Raw genomic sequence first — 10,429 nt, forward strand, 5'->3', positions numbered from 1 at the left:
AGCTGCAAGAAATAAAGAATGAATTAACTAAATTGGACATTCTATTACATATCGCCTTTTGGCTCTGCAATGGGTATCAAATAGCATTTTCTTTCGAGCCTTATTTCAAAGAGTCTAAAAATATTCATATGACGTATGTATTACCTGGGCATTCGTCTTGTATAAACACTTGCTCCATGTGCCTAACCATCGTTAAAAGAATGTTTGTGACAACCTTACAACATGTAGGCTGGGCTATTAAATTCATAATAGAACACATAGTAAGGCGGGTTTATGATACCCTTTTTGAGCCTCGGGCTCTTTACATAAAATGACCCTCATCCTTTACATACTGAGGATGCTTGGAGGAGGGCCTATTATTTCTATCAGAAAGCAAAATAAGTAAACGTGTACAGTTGTACGCATCCATTGCTTTAAAATGAAATAGTACATCTTATTATATAACAAGACCCAGCTTTATTAAATACCTGTTGCTAAATATCGACTGATGTGTCTATTTTATTGCAGTATTGAAAGAAGCGATAGGTCATCTTGCATGAGTTTGAAGGCGGTGCTTATTTTCTCGGTCTTTAAGACTAATATTTTTCCATTCGGGGTAAAATGTTATCAGTAAATTGTCAATGGTCAAAGTTGTTTTCTGTGGTCTAATTATGTTGGGTGAATCGTGTACATAAAAGTTCATGCGCTTTTTCACCAGACTTGTTTTGATTTCTCTATTAACGTTTTCAACAATTGACCCTGGGAGCACAGTTAACCAAGTGGAAAGTTCGGATTTTAAATGCCGGGCCTTTGTGTAGGTGAACATACATTCATGTCAGTCTCGGGTAATTCTACCCAGGATTATATTTAAAAACGCGATTCTCTTTACAAGTTGGATAAAATCTCCTCGGAACTCATCGTATTGATAACTGTAACTCTCTCTGTTTGGAATACATCGCAAATACTCGACCAATCAGACCAATAAAAATGTACCCCCACAGTGGGCGGGGCGGACCCTACCGTGGGGACAGAGAGGAGGAGTACATTGGATCACGGTACTTGAATCAGCAACATTTACGAGCACCTGCCAGTGGGTCGTTCAGTAGCCGCGCCACATCCTCGGACCGATACTACCCATCTCACCGGATGGAACCCCCCGTAGATTACAGAGAGAGGGACCTGGAGGTTAGTTTACATCATATGATTAAAATAAGTATCAAATATCCATTACGTGTATACTTATTATTGATAAGGCTCCACTGTAGATCATTCCAAAACAATTACACAGCAAAGAGATGAAAACAACATATTCTTGATAATCGACAACATTTTTAACATTGGTACAACCAGGCCATTAGGCTTCAATGTAAATAAGACGCTATTGATGTACGTGTATTATGATCCTCTATTCAACGTCAGATCGAGCAATAATGGTTTAATTTACGTTCTTCAAATTAAAAGTTTTTCGTCAAACCCGAGTCGGGGTATGATGGCCGTGCAATGATTATCCACTTGAAAATAATGTGAACATCGGAAAAAAATAACCGGATTACATTCAATGTATACTTAACACATGAATAGAGAAATTTCTCGTTTTTTCCGTAACATTTCTTTTTTACACATTATACGTACTAAAATGTCAATGATTTTTTCAATATTTTTCTCTCAGTGGCTAAATACGGAAATTGTTAATTCTATTGTGAATCCGGCGTAGCGTAGAGAAGATGGCTATTTAGATCCACCAACTTTTAGAATGCTTATATAATTTCTTTACTTGAACATATATCAGATGATCTAGTCAATGAAGTGAATTCTCTAAAGGTAACAACAAGAGCAAAGCACAATATCCATTACCTGTAGCTATGGGAACTATAACTTGTATAACCTCGTGTGTCTATAATTCATTATTACTTAACTACATAAATTGTTCGCACCTTAGTGGGGCAAAGAAAGAAACCTGAAGGCAGAAGCATTCAAAGAATGTGAAAGATGTTATACATACAATGTGTATGTACAGTAGTTGAAATAGTTGTAGTGTAAAGAAAATTTTGATCGAGTTTATTTTAATTTTAAAAAAAAAGAGTGTAGTCCAGATGTTACTCATATGCTACACAAGAAGTCCCCTTCCTCATCTACCTATAATTCTTACATTAATGATAATATGGAAAACCATATCGACTTATAAAGATATAAATAAGAATTACATCGAGTCAAAGACACTGGCAAATGTTTGTAAAATAAGTTTGTTAACAAGGCTATTTGTTTTAATGACATTGTCTCAGATGACAGTTAATGTAGTTCAGTTGATTGCAGGATAGAAGATCTACAGAAAATGGAGAAGATAATGTATCCTTTGCGAACTCTATGGAAAAAAGAAAATCCTTGCGGAAGCTCCTCAGTCGCTTTGCAGACAAGACGGCAATGCAAGGTGTGGGCTACATAAGCTCTGCCAAATACTGGTATTCACGGGCAATTTGGGTATTCCTTCTGTTAGTGGCCATGGGATGGATGGTCTTCCATCTTTATTATCTTATATCGCAATTTACGGACCTTCCTGTTCAGACTAAAATATCCCTAGGGTTTAACAACCTACAATTTCCGGCCGTGACGCTGTGCAGTATGAATGTTGTCAAATTCTCGGAGCTCCAAACCACCTCCGTTGAGTTTCAATCCCTCGTTGCTCTAACTCAACCTAGTCGGTTCAAACCCGAGGACCACATTCCTGGAGGGGTAAGTTCTCTCTCTCTCTCTCTCTCTCTCTCTCTCTCTCTCTCTCTCTCTCTCTCTCTCTCTCTCTTCGTGAGTTACTATCACGAATTCTATTCAAAAGAACCTCAATTACCACATAATAAGCATATTCATACAAAACCTTTAAACCTCTTGAGTCATTGAAATAGTGATCACGAGACTCCCCGCTTTTCCATCATTCTGGCCCTCTTTATTGTAATATGTACATGTCTTTTGTGTGTTCGTACTTTTAATTCTGTACTTGTATCAGTTTTTTTAAAACCATTAAGTGTATATCAAGTCAACAAATTGTTTAAATAGCTTAAGTTTTAATGTACACAGTGATTAGGACTTTGAAAGTCCATGTTTGTACACTTATTTCGGGTAAATGTCTTGAAATCCTGTATATTGTATCAACGACGCAATCCCGTCGGTTTTACATGTAAGAAATGTACATATCGATTTGGTTTGCTGTGTATATATTCTGCAGTTCAATATATCAAATAGATGCATTCACTGGGGATTAAAGCAATACTAGTATGAGCTGCAATTTTCATGATGAATTTTTTTTTACGAAAATGTTCTTTTCTACTAAAATGACAAAAAAATCATGGTTTTTAAATTTCTTTTCGCCAAATTTTTGTAAAAAAGACCATTAAGAAGCCTTAATTGGAGCAAAATTGAATCATTGTCATCCTTTACTAAAATTAATTAGCTATATGTTCCTTAGAAGAGAAATATTTCCTCTGACCAGATTAATGATTTTTCTAATCTTAATTATCAAGTTAAAGTTTTATGCAGACTTATCATTCTAGCTGGTTTTTGCAGCAAAATAAAATTCTAACAAATACAGCTCATATTGCTTTAAACACCCGTGATGGTGAGAAAAATCAAATCTTTACGATGAGTGTTATATTATGTTTCAATTCTATACAACAATTTTTGTGATCTGTTTAAATCAAGCAGGGTGATTTTTCAGGGCCCTCCGCCTCCTCCCCAACCCCCCAAAGACCGGAAGGTAAAGGTCACGTTTAGATGACGTCATAAGTACTAAATTCCACAGGTCATGTGATCACCCCTTCATCTGGGTGGAGAACACGTCCCTAGTATACTAACCTCACCCAACTAAAAATAAAATAACAAAATGTCTATTAGATATTTAGATAGATGGTGATTTGATTTAATTTGATCTGTGGGACAAACCTATTCTATTTTTTCAATAGACATAAGTGGATTAGGCAGCATGAAGGCATCGACTTTATAATCCGTAAGAAAATGGTGATGGAGGGGGGGGGGGGAGGTATATACTTTTTATTCATTGTAGGTACATGCATGCATTTAGTATTACTGGGAAAGGGTGAAATGAATTTTTGCACAGTATAAATGATATTAAAGAGAAAATTAACCTGTATATGTTTTATGATTTTTTAAATGATTGAATGTTGGTTCAGGTTTTATCAAACAATTTCCTTTTATGTGAATGTTGCAATGAGTAAAATTCTTTTAAAACTGCATGGATGACTGGGTCATTTTTAAATGAAATGTGTTAATGTTTAACATGATATAGATCGAATGGAATTGCTGTTAAAATAATAAGTCTAACTTTTAAGTTAATATCATGACTGTCAGAAGACATTAGAAATATTTAAAACACCGTGTGTTATCTAATATCTTTGTAGAATACACTGTCCACGTTCATTATTGATAATCATTTCAATTTGTTTGCGATGAGATTGCCTCTTCGTTTGGTCCTTTGTATGCAATTTTAGTCATTAGCAGGGATTTTTAAAACTAATGGTCTTCTTTCATTAAGTATGTTTGGTTAGCTAATATTTGAATACTTCTGTTAATTGCTTTGTCGTTCTGCATACATCATCTGCGCCATTTTGTTATTGTAGAGCAGTCATGAAAATCAAACATAGAATCTGATAATGATTGTGTTCGCAAATTTTTCCTCCTCACAAAGTTCATAAGTTTACTTTCGCATTTCATTTTTTTTTATTTTAAGTAATGGACACGTTTTATTATCATTTTACTGTTGGAATCGTTTAAAATGACATAGCAAAACATAATTATCTTGATTTACAGGTAGTATATCCTTTAGATCTATATACTGAACAAACTAACGTCTGTCCAAAGTTATTGTTTCCATCACTTTGTTGATTTTCTTAATAAATGCACATGCTGTCAGTTAAAACAATACTGAATCAATGTATTGCAAAAAATGTTTGGTTTATGAATTTAAAAGATAATTTGTAAAAAAAAAAAACAAAAAAAACAACCAAACAAACACCACTGTATGCAATTTTCAGCAAATCTTGCAATTTTGGATTTGAACATATTTTTATTGTACAAAAATTACAACAGGGATTGGACACAAGTTCAAAAACTTAGATCGCCCTCTCCCAATACAAGTATATAATACAGTAAAAAAAATGTATACACAACATGTAAGGTCAAGAGTTCATATGACAGTTATATATAAATTGCAATTTTCTTGCTTACAGAGAAAGAAAAGGTTTGTCTCCGAGTTTGATGACCTTGGGAACCTGACAGACTACGGGGATTACTATGACGATCCTTCGTTCCGAGACGACGCCTTCAAGGACGCGAAGAAAGACAACTTGTACGAGGTAGAGAATACCTTCAAAAACCTTTACCTGGCCATGCCGAGGTAAGCCTTTACAAACCGGAAGTCTCTATAACGTCATGGTTTTGTCAGGTCTTGTCCGTGATACCTGTTGGGAATGCATTGGAACTGACTTAAAAACAATGACAATATGAATAACGGTATTGTAGAACGGACACCCCCTTCCATATTGTATATAAAAGCCGGGTTTTTCAAAGCTATAATACAAACTGTTATAGGTAGGCATCAAGAATTGTAAGATGAATTGCCGAATACGCTTCGCGTCGGTTGACAATGGTTTTCTCGGGGTGTCAATTTCAACTGTTATCCTCCCAAACAGGCACTATTTATTTTGTTATACTGAATGTCTTTTTTAAAATTTTTAAGAAAATTTTACTGCTTTTATATAGGAATAACGTGAATTCTACAGCGAACCGTACGCGCATAATTTTCGCGCATGTAACATTTTTTAATGTTACCCGTTGCCAAGTGCGTTGCTAACGCTGAGGGTAATAGTAAATATTATTAACTGCGTCTTAACCAATCAGATTTCAGTATTTAACATGGAAGTATAACAATATGTTCTGGTATAATTGTGCAGAGATATTTAATTTACCCAATATTTGCAGGGGAGTCAGAGTGAAAGCTGGTCATCAAATACAGGACATGCTGCTGTCGTGTTCCTTCAATGGTTTCAAATGTTTCCCAGTGTAAGTTCTTATTTTTACAAACTACTATAAACAGTTATACTGAATTGTATCATGATTACGTTAATCATAAAATGATTATTTAATTCAGCAACTTTGACTTTTTAGAAACTTTACATTGGTGAACACCCCCGAATATGGAAACTGCTTTACAATAGAATCTGGGAACTTTATAACAAAAAACCCAGGGCCAAAAACGGGTACGTGCACTGTAATCAAAATAATGTACAACCCTTAATTTCGGTTACTATTTTTATAAAGTACATGACGCATCACTATTCCCCATATTAGATATAAAAGTATCAATTCTATGAATTAATTTCAAAAGCTTGAAAGATTCTTCTGAAAATACAATTGTATACTTATGACCGTACACATGTGAACGTTTTGTAGTGTAAAGAACTAGATAAGACTGTGAGCCCTTTTCGTTCTAGGCCTGACATTGATATTTTACACCCAGAATGATGAGTTCCTGGAAGGGATCAGTCAGGGATATGGAATGCGTTTACAGATACATGAACCGGGAACTTTCCCGATGCCAGACCAAGAGGGAATTTTCCTTTCATCTTCATTTGAAACACATATCGGTCTGCGATTGGTAAGAGCTTCGTTCTTTGGTGTAACTTTTAATTGCTGCAGATTCAAGGTTGTTCGGACTCCTCTGTATTTTACGTCTTTTGCTTTGTTAGACGGACATCACACGTATAACTCCACCTCACAGAGAATGTAATGATGGAATTGAGTTCAAAAAGGTCAATAAAATGCAGTACTCCAGATCGGTGAGTTACATGTATGATAAAAGTGTCCATTTGGGGTCATAAAATAACACAACATTTAGACGAAGAACTGAAAACTGAAAACTTTCCTATTTTTGATTTGATGTTCAGATTCGGATTACTTTCTTTGGTAACGTTAAACTTATACTTGTTATGAATTTGTATTGAAGTTTTCTTTTTGTGGAACATCAGTATTTTTGCTTTGAATCTAATTTTTATGCTAATCAAAATTTGTAATGATTTGCATTTTTTGCAAAATGCAAAAATCACGAGTGGTTTTGGGGAATATTTCGTGATTATGTGTGTTTTAGCAATAATTTAGTCTATACTATTTTATGATATTTTAATAATCATGTCATTAAGGAATAACGAAAAATAAATTAATGAAACAAACATCATTTTCATTGTCACTGCTATTGTTTGGGGTGTTTAGGTGTGCCGGATATTCTGTGAGCAGGAACAGTCCCTCAGTCAGTGTGGTTGCTACAATCACGACTACAAGGAATTCTTCTTCTTCAGCAACAACACGAACAAAAACAGATGGTGCAAAACTCAACAAGGTGCAACACTGCTTTATTCAAATTAACATTTACCAACGCTTCATACAATTTAGAATGATATTAATTTCATTTGCAAAGGCTTTTTTAAAAGGCGAGATTTCATTTTTTTTTTACATACGAGCCTGAGTGTGTTTTTTAACCCAAATGCTATTTGCAAATGCATGTGTAAGATGAAATTGTTTCCAATAGTAATGTTTATTTACAGAAATACGTTGCCTTGCAACTATTATGAAGGAATTTGGTATGCAACAGAGAACGTGTAGCTGTTTAAACCCTTGCAAGTAAGACTGTTTAAAACTCTTCTTGATTTGTAATGCATCGTTTAAAACAAATACATAAAAACAAAGTATTTAATAATGGATGGAAGGATTTTTAAAAATATTTTTTATTGAACTGAACTTAAATGTTCATTGCGTATTTTCAAATACCCGTGCAATACAACCATGTTTTTGTTTTCAGGGAGAAAAAATACTCTTTATTTCCCAGTAGCAGGCAATGGCCCACCGAAGCATATAGCGTAAGTTTGATCCAAATGACGTGACAAACACTATTATAATAATATTTGTTGTACTTTTACGAGAAGATGATGCGATCCACATGCTTTGATTTTGTTATCTTTTTTTGTTTACAGACCATTTTGATGCAGAGTCTATGTGAACAGTTTCCTGCAAAATGTCAGCGTGTTGTCAACATGAAGACAGACCCACGCTCTCTAGCGTAAACACGCGATATTCTAATTATCGTTTAACTTAATCTTTGAAGCCAAATAATACATATGTATTGTAAAAACGATTGGTTCCATTGCATCTTTTGTCAAAGGTTAACTCTCTAATCAGCACGTTTTGACTTATTTCTTTTAGTTATTACTCAAACTTGATTCTTTATTTACAGTCTAAATTTTGTGAAAGTGACCGTTTACTACGAAGATCTGAACTACGAGGAATTCGTTGAGGAACCAGAAATAGCGGTATGTATATATGTTTACAGAAAATGGAAAAAAAATTAACAGTCTTTGTGATGAAACTAAAGAGCTTTCTTTGATATTCCGCGACACCATGTAATGTATCATAACAATTGTATAACACAAGAGTTCGTGTTACAGTATTACAGTTTACGCCTACATATTGCAATATTTTAAAATATCATCAAGACTAGAACTGGGTTATATTTTATATTTTTCTTACTTTGTTAATTTATGATGAAAGAAAACCATTAAGCTATACACTAACATTGGCAAGACAAACAGTTGGAAGGGAAAGAGTTATAATGGTATACTGAGTATGTACATGTTGTTGCAAATTAATTGTAGGCATTCACAGGTACTGAACATGTATGTAATGAACATGATTACAATGTCAATGTAAAATACTTTTAAATACTGTTCGGTTTTTTAAAAGTGCATGAAAAATCAATCTCTCTGTGTAACGCGCAATTGGATTGGGTAAGCCTACGAGTATATGCATATCCTCCCCTTTCCAAATCAAAATGACTCGATGTATTAATCCACTTGGCTTTTTGAACAATTGTTTGTCACTCAGGCGCATAATTCGTCTTAATTTAGGTACTTGTTGACAGAAAATGAATTTGATAGCTTACTATGTATTCAATTTTATTTATTTTAGACGGCACAGTTTGCCTCGGACGTGGGTGGAGCCGTCGGTTTGTGGATCGGTCTGTCCGTACTGGCTATCTTTGAAGTGGTCCAGTTTTTTATTGAGCTTTGTGCGTACGGCGTACATGTGTGGCGATACAAACAAAGGAAATCCAAGCAGATCAAAAAACGAAAACAAAGACAAAATGGCTATGCCATAAGAGAAGAAAAGGATTTTGCAAATGAAAAAAGATACCAAGAGAGTTGGAATTCCTACCGGCATTATTAAGCAACATGCAGAGAAAATGTATATGTGTTCGATTTTTTTTTTTATTAGAATGATAAATCAATTTTAAAAAGTGGAAGATGGCCGAATGTAAAGGTAAAATCTATTTATATGTACTAGGGTTAGGCTTACAAATTATATATAATATATGGGTAATAAATCTATGTCTTACCTGTATATAAATGAATACCAGACTATTAAAGCAATATGAGCTGTATTTTTTAGAATTTTATTTTGCTGCTAAAACCTGCTAGTATGATAAGTCTGCATATAACTTAAACTTTTATGATAAATTAGATTTGAAAACATCATTGATTTTTGTCAAAGGAAATATTTCTCTTCTAAGGAATATATATAGCAAATTAATTTTTGTACAGGACGACAATAATTCAATTTTGCTCCAAATAAGGCTTCTTAACGGCCTTTTCCACAAAAATATGGCTAACAGAAATTTAAAAACCTGAGTAGAAAAGAACATTTTAGTAAAAAAAAAATTCAACATGAAAAATGCAGCTCATATTGCTTTAAATACATGATGATACAGTTTATTAATGATTTCCGTTCCTAATCTGTGTTCGGTACTGTCATTCGGAGACACGCAAATTATTGCAACGTCCACAATTATAAGCATATATATATATATATATATATATATATATATATATATATGTATATGTATATATATATATATATATATATATATATATAAAACACTAAATATGGCTTTACATGACAAAAATCTGATTTTCTACAAAAGTTCAATACCTGTCCCATTTTACCCAATTCTTGACAATTTACGTCATGTGGTAAGTACATAAGTGTATAAGGCAATAGATTTTTTTGGAACTTTCTAAATAAACAAATAGGCTTGTTGATAGTAAAGTAATTGTTGGCTAGCCAAAATTACTGAAAAACAGTACATTTAAACTGATTTTGGTATAAATGCCAGATGGTGATCTAGTGAAAATGTAGGTTGATTATTCAAACTTTATATTTGTTTAAATGCCTGTTTCTGTCTGCACCTGGGGATGGGGGATGGGAGGTTGTTTTAAATAAAAATGTATATTAGCCACCTTGTTTTAGTTTATTTATGAAAACATACGGTTTACGCATAAATCCTATCTTGAAAGTTAACAAATATTTCTATCAGACTTGCACTTTTTCAATATCAGGG

At 33.8% G+C, this 10,429-nt stretch overlaps 1 protein-coding gene across 2 annotated transcripts; it reads left to right on the forward strand.

Moving 5' to 3' along the window:
- The first annotated feature begins 717 nt into the window (after positions 1 to 717).
- On the forward strand, positions 718 to 9,302 carry LOC105327596 (amiloride-sensitive sodium channel subunit alpha). Of its 2 annotated transcripts, XM_011428169.4 has the most exons (14): positions 718 to 1,164; positions 2,293 to 2,709; positions 3,686 to 3,724; positions 5,214 to 5,380; positions 5,965 to 6,045; positions 6,151 to 6,242; positions 6,477 to 6,640; positions 6,732 to 6,821; positions 7,252 to 7,378; positions 7,584 to 7,659; positions 7,838 to 7,895; positions 8,010 to 8,095; positions 8,270 to 8,345; positions 9,001 to 9,302. In XM_011428169.4, the coding sequence occupies exons 1-14, from the start codon at positions 967 to 969 to the stop codon at positions 9,256 to 9,258; spliced, it is 1,929 nt and encodes a 642-aa protein (XP_011426471.3). In that variant the 5' UTR covers positions 718 to 966; the 3' UTR covers positions 9,259 to 9,302. The 2 variants fall into 2 exon arrangements, with proteins under 2 accessions (XP_011426471.3, XP_011426472.3); XM_011428170.4 differs by lacking the exon at positions 3,686 to 3,724 and having other exon boundaries at positions 721 to 1,164.
- Positions 9,303 to 10,429: the final 1,127 nt, after the last annotated feature.

This window comes from Magallana gigas, chromosome 7, assembly GCF_963853765.1.
Source record: "Magallana gigas chromosome 7, xbMagGiga1.1, whole genome shotgun sequence".
NCBI lineage: Eukaryota > Metazoa > Mollusca > Bivalvia > Ostreida > Ostreidae > Magallana > Magallana gigas.

Excerpts from the sequence above, each read along its gene's own strand:
- LOC105327596 (XM_011428169.4), top strand. The coding sequence starts at position 967 with ATGTACCCCCACAGTGGGCGGGGCGGACCCTACCGTGGGGACAGAGAG. Across the intron at positions 3,725-5,213 it reads AACCCCCCAAAGACCGGAAG|AGAAAGAAAAGGTTTGTCTC; the intron begins GTAAAGGTCACG and ends TCTTGCTTACAG. Across the intron at positions 7,379-7,583 it reads ATGGTGCAAAACTCAACAAG|AAATACGTTGCCTTGCAACT; the intron begins GTGCAACACTGC and ends GTTTATTTACAG.